This window comes from Nannobrachium achirus (assembly GCF_963921795.1).
Source record: "Nannobrachium achirus genome assembly, chromosome: 23".
NCBI classification, from domain to species: domain Eukaryota; kingdom Metazoa; phylum Chordata; class Actinopteri; order Myctophiformes; family Myctophidae; genus Nannobrachium; species Nannobrachium achirus.
In genome coordinates, this window is record NC_137830.1 from 26,985,318 (window position 1) to 26,999,252 (window position 13,935).

The window sequence follows — 13,935 nt, forward strand, 5'->3', positions numbered from 1 at the left end:
GCCAACCAATAACCGTGCCATTCTCTATCCATTGGCCTACACAGGGAATTTAACCCCTGATTTATACTTAACTCACAAAGTGTTGCAGCGCAGCCCATTGTTGCCTTATAACCAAGGATAACTCAGACTTTACCTTTGGCAGTGTTGGTGAAATTCTCAACCCAAACAAAGGGAATGGAACCTGTAACCTGGTGCCTTGCTGTACCCTCAGAGCCACACAGGACCAAATCTAGAATAATGCTAGTAGTTTAGTTTAGTTTATTTCAGTCAGTCTTGTGGCATCATACAATTTTTCATGGTGAATACAAAGAAAATTTTGTCTAAAAAAATAGTAAACGAAACCTATCACATTTCGGTGCCTAGTTTTGTCACATCAAACCATTCAACAGCAGTATTATAGAAGATATGTACAACTTTTGAGGGCAATGTTCTGTGTTTGGTACAACACCTCAATTGTGCGATTGTTAGTACAGGTTAATGTGACTAATCTGATAATCTTACAATAGTGATTTAGACTCTGCACAAGGAGCAGCTAGCTGTCACCCCTGTCTAGACCTACACTGTATAAATGTGCCTAAAACTAAATATGCCTTGCACACAGGGTTTCTGAAAAGATGGAGGGTTTGTCTGCCCTCCATATAAAAAAATTAACAAAAACCTAGGTGTTTTCACATCAAAAATGTGTATAGATCCAATTTGTTTAGCTGTTGGGGATTTATTATCTTAGCTCCACTTTGAGTTTACATTGTGATTTATGCGAATTGACCCTAATCCCATAAACCGCACAACATACAGTATGGGAAATAGGTTTTAGCACTAAAGTTAACCACTATCTTTGTAATGTTTTAAGCTAATTTTATGCCATTCAACATTTGAAATCACTATATATATATATATATATATATATATATATGCTAAAGCACCATTTTTGCAACTAAGCTCATACATGCATGCCATATATTTATGCATGCATGCAGTACATGCTGAAAGAAAAAAAAGGTGAACATGCATTACAACTATCCATGCCTTAATGATGCCATGGTCACATGGAAACATTGCACATTTTGACAGGCAGCAGCACAGAACTGCATTCTGTCATTTACCTGTGTTCACAACTGTGCTCATTGTATATACCGGTAGGCATATGCTGTATTATTGTAGCCTGGCGTTGCTCATACTAATTCCTCACTGCCACCACCAGAGAGTGTGGATGTGGCCCCCAGGCTAGTATTATTGCCTCACCTTACACATTTAACCAGAGGCAAAGGTACTATAATGAACACAAATACATAATGACAGTGAAATATAGCCAGCTTGCCTATATGATGCACATCTGTTTTTGTTTACAGTACTGTATGTGTTTTATACATATGCCATTAAAGGTTTTCTAAAAACATGGACTCAAGTTTTGTAATGTATTGTTATTGGTTTAAAAAGATAATATGTATATTTACAATATACTACTAGTGTAGCAGAGTTACTCACTGCCTCAGCCTGATGGTCTCAAAAGTCTAGTATCTCCCCTGGTCCTCAGGGATATCTCTTTGGTCCAGTCGGACATCGGACTTTCATGCAAATCTAATTTATTGGCTAAATTCACAAACTGACAACTGAATGAAATAAATAAATCATACAAGAGCAATGTAAATGGCTCAAAAGTAACATTTGTTGTGTTTTCTTCCAAATTCAATGCTAAATGTCACTTTCAACGCCACTTTCAATTATTCAACTCTTAATTATAACTGAAAACAACTGTAATCAACTGCAATCGACTAATCAAGGGCTTAAATAGTTGTATCAGATGTGCAATCTAGCCTGACTAGAAGTTTGTTGACTTGTTGACTGTGATTAGAGCAGTTAGAAACATGGCTAAGTTTAAAGAATGGTCAGAAAAGTTCAGAGAAGAGATTATTGCTTTGTAAAAAAATGAAAAGGATATAAAACAACTGCATTTAAGACACTGAATGTCCCAAAAAGTATAGTTTTGAGCACAGTTGACAAGTTCTAAGTTGAATAATTTCGAGCACAACTCTCTCTCTAGGACAAGGCCGGAATTAATTTGCAAGTGAAGTGTGACTTGTGTCGCGGCAGCCACACTGGTCAGCGTTGGTCAGCTCCATATATGGAGATCCATGTGATGAGTGATCATATATGGAGATTTGGGTGATGTAGAGTTGCTGATGTCAGTGTTAGTCAGCTCCATATATGGAGATCCTGTGATGATCCAATCAGCTCCATATATGGAGATCTATCAGAAGGTCAGCTATAGACATTGAGTTGTTACAGAAGGACGGAAGGACTGGATGTGCCGGTTTTCATAGTAAATAATAACTAGTAAGACTCCTCAGGGCGACATGCAACCAGGGCGAGGTTGACCTTCTGATATATCTCCATATATGGAGCTGATTGGATCATCACATGGGTCTCCATATATGGAGCTGACCAACACTGACATCAGCAACTCTACATCACCCAGATCTCCATATGATCACATGGATCTATATGGGTTTATATTTATATTGAGAAAGGAAACGTTTTAATTGTGTTCAGGCAAAGTAGTGGCGACAAGCGTACAGCCACGTCATCCACAGGCGACAAGCAGCTCGCAGGGCCCCGAGCAACATCATCAACTCGCGATCGCCATCAACTCACATGTGCAAGTGATTCTGAAATTAACCTGACAGTTTAGATTGTTTTGTATTTTATTTATTTAGTTAGGCGACCATGAGTTCCCAGATAACCTGCGTGGGCTGGGTGAGACGTGGCGTTGCAAAGGAAACACCAGACAAAGTAAGTTGTTAGTAGGCTAAATGGCTAAACTCATCAAAACACAACAGCTTTCTGGTTTTGGTTGACAGATGTTGCTAGCTCTGGTCCCTAGCATTAGAAGGAGTTCTTAGGCGAATTCCTTCTAACGCTATGGACTGGACCAAAGCGTGTTTTTTTGCTAACTTGTTTTCCTTTGAGTCGACTCAAATAATTACACGCTTGGCATAATGTAGTGTTATCACAATGAGAGAGAAGAGAGTAGGGTAGCAGTGTGAGCATGTAGGTATCTTAATCTAACTTTACTTTTTAGGCCATTGTCACGATAAAGAGTGCAATGTATTCTTTATTTTTCTTAACCTTTTCGAAATGTATTCTGTTTTATTCACCATATTGTCAGTATCTGTCAATTTTTGTAAGGTGACAACAGTAGAAATAAGTACTTGGCTGGAAGCTATTAAATACACCAAATCAAAAACTAATGTTATGAACTTCTTTAACTGATATTAAGTGTAGATGTTTTTGATGCATAGTGCAGAATGTCTTTCTGACAGTCTCTTTTGACCCTGTCCCTGACCCAGGTTGAGTTGAGTCAAGAGGAGCTGCAGCGCGTCATTGCTGAGACCAAAGAAGAGTTGGGGTAGGTTAACTCAACTATAAATGCTTACATTTATTAATGTGTGCCTCCTTTTTTCTCTGTGTATTCTGTCTTCTTTGCAATACTTAACTGTACGGTCACAACAGCGAGATTGTGGTGGAGGCAAGTTCTTTTTGGTGTCATTGTGGCCAATTATTTTTCTTACAATTATTAATGTTATCCCTTGGTGGTATACAGAAGGTTTACAAAATCGTACACATCCAACTGATGAAAAGTAGAGCTGGATCATCTCTGAGTAGAAGTTCAGCAATTTGTTTTGTGAACTTTATGGCATTTCCATTGATCCAAGCCAGAACACAAATAAACATGTTCTGAACATGCAGGCCCCATCTTATCTGGCCACTTATTGTTAAGTGGTCAGATGGGTGGGCCACAAACACTTTCAAGGTTTTCAAATGGGCCCTGATCCAGAAGAGGTTGAGAACCACTGTGTTTTATCCTCTGATGTCAGTGAGGTAGTTGCTGAGGAGGAGGATGAAGACGAAGGCATGGCAGGTGACCAGGAGCAGAGTGGTGACTCCCAGACTGAGTCACAGCAGAGAGAGGAAGTTGACGAGCTGGCAGAGTACAATTTAGAAAAATATGATGATGATGAAGATGAAGGTAGGTGTGTCTGTTTACTTGTTCCTTGTAGTGCTACCCAGAAGTGATTAGGATTATTTCTTTATTTCCTTATTATTTATACTACATTATCATTAATGCTACTTCCATGTCTGAGGAGCCATAATTCTTATGCACTGAAGTCGTACAGAAGATGTAACGATAAAGAATACTGTACCTTGAACCATTCGTACACTAAACAATTGAATTACAATAGTTACTAAGACCCCGAGGCAATGAAAGCCTGACTTTATTCTTCAAAACGTTTACAACATCGTTATGTCTATCAGTTCAGATTTAAAGCTGAGAATGTTGATGTTTGTGTACAGTGACGGCTAACCTTGGTGATAGTCTGGCTGGTCTTACTGTGTTCAGCTGCAATGAGGAGGACCCGTACATCACCATCAAAGATACAGTGAGTGTTCTGCAATCTGAACTATGGTTATAACTTGTTACACCCTTGTTTCACTCTACACCAAGGGCCCTATCCTGCCTAACCCCTTATCCCTAAACCTTTTTGCCAATCTTTATTTTTAACATTTTTTAAAATTGTCCAATAGCCGATCTACAAGCTCACGACGTGTCGCAGTAGATTGGCTTGTTGAGCTATTTTAAAATGTTATTCAAAATGGTAAAATGTTGTTATGATTTGACACCTTAATAAATTTGAATTGAATTGAATTAAAATATGGTTAATAAGTTAAGGGATAAGTGGTAAGGCGACGCACAAGATGGTGCCCATAATCTCTTCACCACAAGTAGCCAATCTACAATATCATGTTGCTTGGTTGAGTTGTTTTTGGCGAAGGTTCCTCCCCAGAATATGGATGCTGGGGTTCAAGTGGTTAACCCTTTTGGTTGAATTCAGAGGTAAAATGGTTTTCTGACAGTAAATTGCTCATGGCAGTATTTTGTTTTCCAATTCCAACTACAGTTTTGTCATAATTTCCATCTTCATAACAGCGCATTATGGCCTAAGTAAACCCAACAAATTTGAAGCAATCAAGTGAGAAAATCAGTTTTAGTTTTATAATACAGATATTGTCTCACATTTAATCTGACCAGTATTTGTACTTTGATTTTGATTTTCAGGAACAGTATGAGAGAGAGGATTTCCAAATCAAATCTACAGATAACCTTGTCCTGACAGGCCGGGCTGAGAAAGACTGCTGCAATCTTGAGGTTTATGGTAATTAAACTGATAAATCAATAATAATAAATGTTATATAGCACTTTTCATACACAAGTTTACAAGGTGCTTCACAGATTTAATAGAACATACACAGTGCAATTACACATTAGTTAATGACAAGTAGTTGAGAAATGGAAACAAAAACAATGACAAAAGTCTGTCTGATTCCCAAAGGAACTTTGCTCTGTTACAAGCTCTCAGCGTGTCGCATTGAGTGAAGGCAAACTGAAATCCTGAGAGAAGCTGTGGATACGTTGACCCAGTTCAACCAGTATAGCGCAGTCTCAAGTCTGAGCAGTTGTATCAGAGCACTGTACGACATCAAAACCAGAGTGCTCTGAAAGTCAGAGCAGATTCCCCATGACATTGGGAGCATTCCAAATGCACCCAATGTCATGACACGGAAGTCCCACCCCCCGGCTCAGAGCTCCGGCGTTTGAAATTTCCTTTTTTTCCCCTTGCCTCTATGACTGGGTTAATGGATGGAATAACATCAGATATGGTAAGAAAAGCACTAGTCTGGAATTCTCCTTTAATCTGACCAAGTTAACATGCATATCATCCACTTTTTCTTGAAGGGTTTCCATTTCTTGAAGGGTGTTTGCCTATGTCTTTACATTGGTTTGTAAATATTGGGCAACACTCTTATTATTATTCACAAACCTTAACAACCTTCTGAACACAAAAGATCTGAGACGCCATCAATCAGTTCTTGCCTTTACTGTATATGTTAACATCATCTCTACAGTTTTCAACTCTGAGGAGGATTCTCTGTACGTGCACCATCACATCCTGCTGCCAGCATATCCCCTGTGTGTAGAGTGGTTGAACTTTGACCCCTCGGGAGAAGGGCTAGGTAAGATCCTTTTATTCATCTTTTTTATTACATTGTCATGTCCACCTTTAAAACATTTCTTTGCCCCATCCTTTCACCCTCAAGCACAAGTATAATATTATTATTATTCTGATCTCCTTGTCCTTTGTTCTAACATAGCAGTAGCACCATTATACCTTCAGTTAATCTCTGTAAGAAAATACTTAATTATATATATCACATTCACATAATATTGCTCGTCCTTATTAGCATGTAACAATCCATTCTATTTTTCTCCTTTTTTTTAATGACTATCCAAACAAGTATACGCTGTGATTGGCTAGTAGTCACTTTGACTGGCAGAGTGGTCTCCGGCACTCCCGGACGTCGGGCCTCCGGTTGTTGCACGTCGCTCCATTGAACTGCAGCCGCAGATGAGGCATCTAGCTTTTTATATCTATAGTTTCCAGGGTGTCTCCAGCAAAGTGAGGAGCAGTATAAACACTTGGGCCCCATTTCATTTTTTCAACTACTTGGAAATGGCATTTCCGATGAAAAATGTTGACAAATCTTTTATTTCGGAGGTTGACATGAACGTGTTTGAGAACCATTGGTCTAGCCCATTTGCCTGCACACTATTCTGATCATTCACTGCCCAAACACATGAGCTTAACTCGCATGCTGTGTGTTTTCAGTGAACTATGCTGCTGTGGGGAACATGACTCCTAAGATAGACATTTGGGACCTGGACATGGTGGACAGCTTAGAGCCTGTCTTCTCACTTGGCAACAAGAAGGCCGGCAAGAAGAAAAAGAAGAGTAAAAAGGTTTGAGTTTAAACAATCGCACCAAATTTTGCCAGACTCACACATTGCAAGAGTTGTGTCAATTAATTGTATAGCTGGAATGTAATTGTGTTGATCTGTTGCTACTGTACGTGATCAAAGTCATCAAGCATTTGCAGTTGATCGTTGATGTTGTGCAGAAACCTCTTATCTTCACATTGTAACATTTTATGTTATTAATTTTTTGTAAATTAATGCAATACATCTTTGTGCTATGTGGTATTTGCTGATGAGTGTTTCTCTCATCATCTGTATAATGGCTGTCATTCAGAAAAGTGGGAGAAGGAAAACAAAACAGTTCTAGAATTCTAAATCTTAGGTGAGGTGCTGGGGATGAAGAACATTTTAAAGAATATCAAAAGCAGCATCCTTCCTACGCCATCTAACGCAACAAGTGAATGCAGCGGTATATATACGATTTCAAACAGTAAGGGGAGTGTCATGAAATAATAATGTTCTTATCTTCTGGTGGCATTCTTGTCTGTGCTCCCAGGCCGCGGCAGAAGCTGTAGTAGGACACACGGATGCAGTGCTGGACCTGTCATGGAACAAACTCGTCAAGTCAGTGAGCTACACAGTACACAAACACACACACACACACACACACAAAAACTATATGCACATAGACACTACATGACTGAATTCCACTGAGGTGTGTGTTTGTGTTCTCTGGTGCCTCAATACAACATATTAAAAAAAAGAAAAACTTGTCTCCCCCAGTAATGTGTTGGCCAGTGGATCAGCAGATGAAACCATCATACTGTGGGATCTGTCTCAGGGCCAGCCAGCCACAACACTACATAGACACACGGATAAGGTATTCATTTAGAACATGCATTAGTTATCTACTGTATTGTACAATGCATGCATTCTCACTTATAGACTTCCTATAGACTTCCACTTATAGACTTCCTTTAATCTCTCTCTCTCTCTTTCTCTTTACTGCATATTATATGGTATGTACTGTATGCAAGTGTCATTGTCCATAATTAAAATAAAAAAACAGCTTGTAGCTTTACAAACACGTCCAGTTCTACAATAGAGCTGGGATACCCAACTGAAAACCCGTGGGGCCCCACAAGCCCGACGGGCTCGGGGCGGACGCATTTTCATAATTAATTGTCGGACGTCGATTCGGGTCGGACATAATTGTTGATCTAGCCTCTGCCTACCTATGACATGCATCATGCACTCTCTCTGATGATGCAAGCAGCCTACAACTCGTGTGTGTGTGTGTGTGTGTGTGTGTGTGTGTGTGTGTGTGTGTGTGTGTGTGTGTGTGTGTGTGTGTGTGTGTGTGTGTGTGTGTGTGTGTGTGTGTGTGTGTGTGTGTGTGTGTGTGTGTGTGTGTGTGTGTGTGTGTGTGTGTGTGTGTGTGTGTGTGTGTGTGTGTGTGTGTGTGTGTGTGTGTGTGTGTGTGTGTGCATCATGCACTCTCTCTGATGATGCAAGCAGCCTACAACTCGTGTGTGTGTGTGTGTGTGTGTGTGTGTGTGTGTGTGTGTGGCTCGCGCTAATGCTGCAGCCACGAGACATAACTCTTGAGCATGGAGAAAAGTCCCACGCTGAGGTAAACGCGTTGTTGTGGTTTGATTGGAAGTGGCGTGCTGCAGAATGGAGCTCCTAGCTTGTGTTCCCACTACTTTACCTTGCATTGGATGTTTTTATTTTTCTCAACGCCTCGCATCCACGACGCATTATGAGCTTGTAGATCTGCTATTTTCCAGGCGCAGAATGAGCGAGTCACTGTGTCAGACGTCTAGCGCAGCGCAAGTTATTATTTGTATTATTTAATAATCAACATAGCCTACTATTTAAACATTTTCACAATCCACAGTGTGGCTTAATAGATCACAGGGTAACATGCAGGCACGCTGCATGCACTGCACATTTGAACAAGTTTGCTAGTGAGTGTAAGCGTTGGAAACATAAGGTTCGGGCCTCATTTTATTGATTAATGGTCGGACGTCGATTCGGGGCAGACAAAAAACTCTCGGACACGTTTCGGAACGGACAGAAAAAATGGGCCCGATCCCAGCTCTATTCTACAACATCCCAGGCTGCTGTGGGTCTGTTGGGTTGTAACTGCTTTTAACACTTTTTCCTTCAGGTTCAAACAATAGCATTCCACCCCTTCGAGGCCCAGACACTCATCTCAGGGTCTTATGATAAGTAAGTGTCCTCCTATAAGGCCATTCGATTTGAAAGCTTCTTCTGTACGTGTATATTATTTGTTTATTCTGCATAAATTGTAATCGGACTAGCTCTTAATTGTTTTTGGCAGATGAGGAAACGTATCACTTTCATGGTTGAGTAACTGCAGTCTAATTTCGTCCTCAGGTCAGCGATGCTGTATGACTGTCGCAGTCCTGACAGCAACCGTACCTGGAGGTTCAGTGGTCAGGTGGAGAGGGTGGCATGGAACCACTTCTCACCCAACAACTTCCTGGTAGGTGCACAGTTCGCTACTGTTGTTTCAATAGGATGCGAGATGTAAGGGAGCGCTTGTTATCGGTGGATGTGACGGAGGAGCACAGTCTGAGGCAGACTTGAGCCACAAGAGGCACCGGCAAGCGAGCTAAAGTGAGCAAGTCCCTGTGCCAAACGTTGGTGACGTTAGTTTTGACGTTAGTTGATTTTGTTACTTAGGCTTGTTATTTTACCCCAAAGTTAAATGTTATTTAGCCAGATGCTTTGTTTATTGTTTACCTGGTATCCTATGGTTTAAATGTACAGATTATCATTATTGCGACCGTAGGTCGCATTTACTATCAAAACCTGCACAAACTGTGAGTGAGTCCGTCCGTCAGTCAGTCAGTCTGTCCGTCAGTCTGTCTGTCACACCTCACACGTCACACTTTTTCCCTGCTTATATCTCCGCAACCGTTGCCCCAATCCATGCCAAATTTTGCACACACGTTCCTTGGCTGCCAAACTACAACCTCCAAGGACCCCCGGAGCTCCAGGGACCCCCAGATGTAAAAAATGACCAAATGCGCAAACATGACCAAATGACCACCCCAACGGGGCTGCTCACGGGGAATTCCCGGGGACCACCGACTCCTGGTGCTCCAGAACGGATGCAAAAGTGGTGGCGCCCCCAGTGGAGGACCCCCTACACTGCAGCTCACATAAAATGCCGTAACTCCGGCTAGGAGCGACCGGGACAGCCGGGGCCGGTACCTATTCGTCCGCCTTGCCGGCGCGGAGACCCCACCCCTCATTTCTCACATGGCCCTCTTCTAGCGCCACCATGAGGCTGATTCTTGCAAAACACATTTTTGGACACTGCTCCTACAATTTTTGCCCTAAAATCACGCAAATCGGTACACAGTATGTCTACACTCATCCCATCAACATGAATCTCTCCCATATAGCGCCACCTCCAGGCCGATTTTTAAAAACACATTTTTGGACACTGCTCCTACAGATTTTGCCCTAAAATCACGAAAAACACTACACAGTATGTCTACACTCATGTCATCAACATGGATCAGGAAGATTTTGGCAAAACACATTTTTGCCCTATTTGTGGAGATAAGTGACCTACGGTCGCTTATCTCCCGATTAGGGAGTCTTACTGGTTGACAGTACTTTGTTGCGACCGTAGGTCGCATTTACTACCAAAACCTCCACCGGCTGTCTGTCAGTGAGTGAGTCAGTGAGTCCGTTCTGGATAAGAACGTCTACTAAATGACTGAAATAGTAAATTGTTGTGTTGCTGCAGGCTAGCACAGAGGATGGTTTTATCTACTGTCTGGATGCTCGCTCAGACAAACCTGTCTTCACTCTAAGAGCACACGATGGCGAGGTGACAGGTAGGAGACCGTTAAGGCATGACAGTCGGAAATATCATTATAAACAGATCTACTAAGCTCACAACACGTCGTGCCATGTGAGTGACTATTTTCAAAATAATGTAGAAAATGTTTGTTAGGTGGTTAATATGTTAATCATTGTTTATTGACCTGTGATTTCAATGAGTAATCGCCAGGTTTTCAATGAAATATTTTACTATGTTAAGAACCATTTTCAGTAGCTTACACATTTAATTGACTGGTCATATAGGTGCATAATTCTGAATCTACCTTTGAAATATCTGTAAAAAATATCCGTACATATTCTACAGCTGTGGGTATCGTATTGATTCTAAACACAAATCTGGTATTTTAACCACATGAACCCTTGCGCCGCAATTCTGTGGCGAAACATTCTGCAAAAATGTTGTCCTAAGATATTTGGTTTTGAGAGAAAAGCTAGTGGACCTGGTATAGAGCCATATATGACCCCCTGACAACCATGTACTGTATACAGGTTTAAGTTGTTAAACACCCATTGACTATTCTAGATTTTTACTATGTTGTATTTCTGCAGGGTTGGAGCTTAGTAGCCAGATTAAAGGATGTCTGGTGACCTCATCAGAGGACAAACATGTTAAGATCTGGGACATCCTGGGCGACAAACCCAACCTTGTACATTCACGAGACATGAAGATGGTAAGTTCTTCACATTACCAAGAAAAGATTATTTTTTTTTTACATTTTCTCCCATTGGGGTAAAAGTCTTGACCTAGCCTTGACAACCATGCAGTCTTATTTCAAAGGTTACTATCCTAGATTACTGAGGCACTACACTGTCTATGCATTTGATGTACAGTATGTGTTTACCTTGCTTACTGTAAGTCACTCTGGATAAAGGGTTTGCTAAATTGTAAATTAGTTTACATTCTAACATGTTATTGTAACTCTCTCTCTACAGGGGGTGCTGTTCTGTACTGCATGCTGCCCTGACATGCCCTTTGTCTATGCCTTTGGCGGACAGAAGGACGGCCTAAGGGTCTGGGACATAAGTGATGTCGCCGCAGGTACAGTTTTAGTTTCACTATTGCTGCAAATTTGCAAATACATATTAGTGATCAGATTCTGTTCACTTCAAACCTCTGACCAAAGGATTTTGAGTCTTTCCAATTCATGACAGATTTGAAAGGAGAATAGATGGAAAAGGTTTTCTTTTACTGATCGTGAATTATGAACCCTGCAGTATTCCTGTGTGAAAGTATTTATATTGATAAGAATGCTTATTGTCATCACATTATTGGATCATATGATACACAGTAAATAATCACTTGTTTATTGTGATCAATTACTAAGAATTGTTGTTGTATACTTACTGAGTTGTGACCACAATCATTTTGTGTGTTTAGTGGCTCAGGTGTTTGGCGGCAGAGAGCGCCTGGTGGTCAACACAGCATCACAGGGGGCCAGCAGCTCCAAAACAGCTCATATGGAGGTTTCATAACCAAGAACAGCCACTCAACATACAGAAACTATGTTCCCATGGAAATGTATCGACACATGCTGTATGGTGTCAAATCTCTCATACAGAACTATTTGAGTTCAGGCCAAAAGTTGTGGGCTATTTTGTTGGCGTAGTCTTGTGAAGATTATGAATGAAAAGCTCCAAGACTTTGCAAAGGGGATTGAGAGGACCCAACGAGATGAAAGACCAGTGAAAGATGACATTTGTCCAAATTACTCCTTTTTAAAGATGAAAAAACAAGGTGTGTTCTTTCTCACAGTTTGTTAATTACTAACATTGAGTCACTATTGTAATTGTCTATGTTCATAGAAGTGGACAAGGTTACAAGTTTATTTTATTTCTTTGATATTAACCAAGATCTCAAAATTGTTTCATTTAATTTCCCTTCGATCCATTAAGCTGTGTAAACTAATAACGCTATTGTCACACACAATAATATAAAATGCCTTAAACGTCTTAATCCCTGTGTGATATTTGATATTCGTAATATGGTATTTTACAGTAGTAACATTGCTGCATTTAGACCCTTTAGACTTAAAAGGAATGATAGGATTCATGTGGTTAAACATTCTCGATTCTGTCTTGACCCAGTCTGGTTTTAAAGTTTAAAGCCAGACTGGGTCAAGACCGAGTCAGGAATATGTTTTAACCACATAAACCCTAGCATTCCTATTATAGGGTAAACATTCAGCAAAAATGGCTGGTATTGAGCCCTAGGTGACGCCGGTCAACTAAGGATTTAATTGGTTGATCCTAATTGAGATGGTGACCAAACAGTCCTACAGATTTTGCCCTAAAAGCACGCAAAGCGGTACACAGTATCTCTAAAAGTCATGTCATCAGCATGGATCTGTCCCAGTATCCATACTGTATTCCCTCCTGATTGGCGACCATTGCCTTCTAAAGTTGTTGTATGCAATCTGACGGTCACTTATCTATATTAGGGAGTCTTATTTGGTTATTATAAGTATATATATTATATTTGAATGACTGGTGGAGCTCAGGATTGGTCAAATGCTTTACTGATGAGAACATTTGGCCTACAGTATATATCTGTATACAAAAGAATGTAAATAAATTGCACCACTAGAAAATAAAACAATTTATTTACTCAATTTACGCAATTGAGTAAATATTCAAAGATAAATATGAGAGGGAGACAAAATATACGGTGCACCTTTTAGGCTAGAAATCAATGAACAAAAAGTGAAAAGTAATTTGTGTCTGAATACAGAGTGAAATTCCAGACGAGACTGAAATGGTGGTCTTGGGATCTGATTAGAGACTACTACAGCCCTAATGAATAATGAATATTAAAATTAAGAAGCACTCAAAATTCACACTCTAAATCATTGGGAATATGGAAACAAATGTGTCTAGTAATTTAGTTGTTATAAATATGGCAGAATTACTTTTGCTAATATGATAAAAGGATATTGTTACCGTACTGTTTACATATAAGGCTGGAGTTAGAATTCTTATTCTACCATATAAATCAGACTTAATATAAAATTAAACTGCTGTATAGTTAATGATAACATAAATGACAATGTACAATTGGCAGCCTAATGACCTTATTTGTCATCTGCATGACTGCACAGTGTACCTTGACTGTGCTGTCTCTTAGGTTAGTGACATTTGCGTGTAATGTCAGTATGCAAATATCCACAGCAGGAACTAGTGGGGAAAGGAAGAGGCAAAAAAAAGCCCTGCAATTTTCCCTTTGTGCAACAAGAAAAAAA

At 40.2% G+C, this 13,935-nt stretch overlaps 1 protein-coding gene across 1 annotated transcript; it reads left to right on the forward strand.

Annotated features, from left to right (window-relative positions):
* Positions 1–2,648: 2,648 nt before the first annotated feature.
* pwp1 (PWP1 homolog, endonuclein) lies at positions 2,649–12,615 on the forward strand. Its single transcript, XM_080754633.1, has 15 exons — positions 2,649–2,790; positions 3,348–3,406; positions 3,876–4,027; positions 4,354–4,439; positions 5,117–5,213; positions 5,965–6,072; positions 6,726–6,856; positions 7,368–7,435; positions 7,595–7,691; positions 8,985–9,046; positions 9,215–9,323; positions 10,602–10,692; positions 11,249–11,370; positions 11,633–11,738; positions 12,078–12,615. Exons 1-15 carry the CDS (start codon positions 2,725–2,727, stop codon positions 12,170–12,172), a joined length of 1,449 nt encoding a protein of 482 aa, XP_080610759.1. The 5' UTR covers positions 2,649–2,724; the 3' UTR covers positions 12,173–12,615.
* The last annotated feature ends 1,320 nt before the right edge of the window (positions 12,616–13,935 follow it).

Bases quoted from the DNA above. Each gene is read 5' to 3' on its own strand.
- pwp1 (XM_080754633.1), top strand. From the start codon at position 2,725: ATGAGTTCCCAGATAACCTGCGTGGGCTGGGTGAGACGTGGCGTTGCA. The intron at 4,028-4,353 runs GTAGGTGTGTCT...GTTTGTGTACAG, and splicing joins TGATGATGATGAAGATGAAG to TGACGGCTAACCTTGGTGAT. The intron at 5,214-5,964 runs GTAATTAAACTG...TCATCTCTACAG, and splicing joins CTGCAATCTTGAGGTTTATG to TTTTCAACTCTGAGGAGGAT.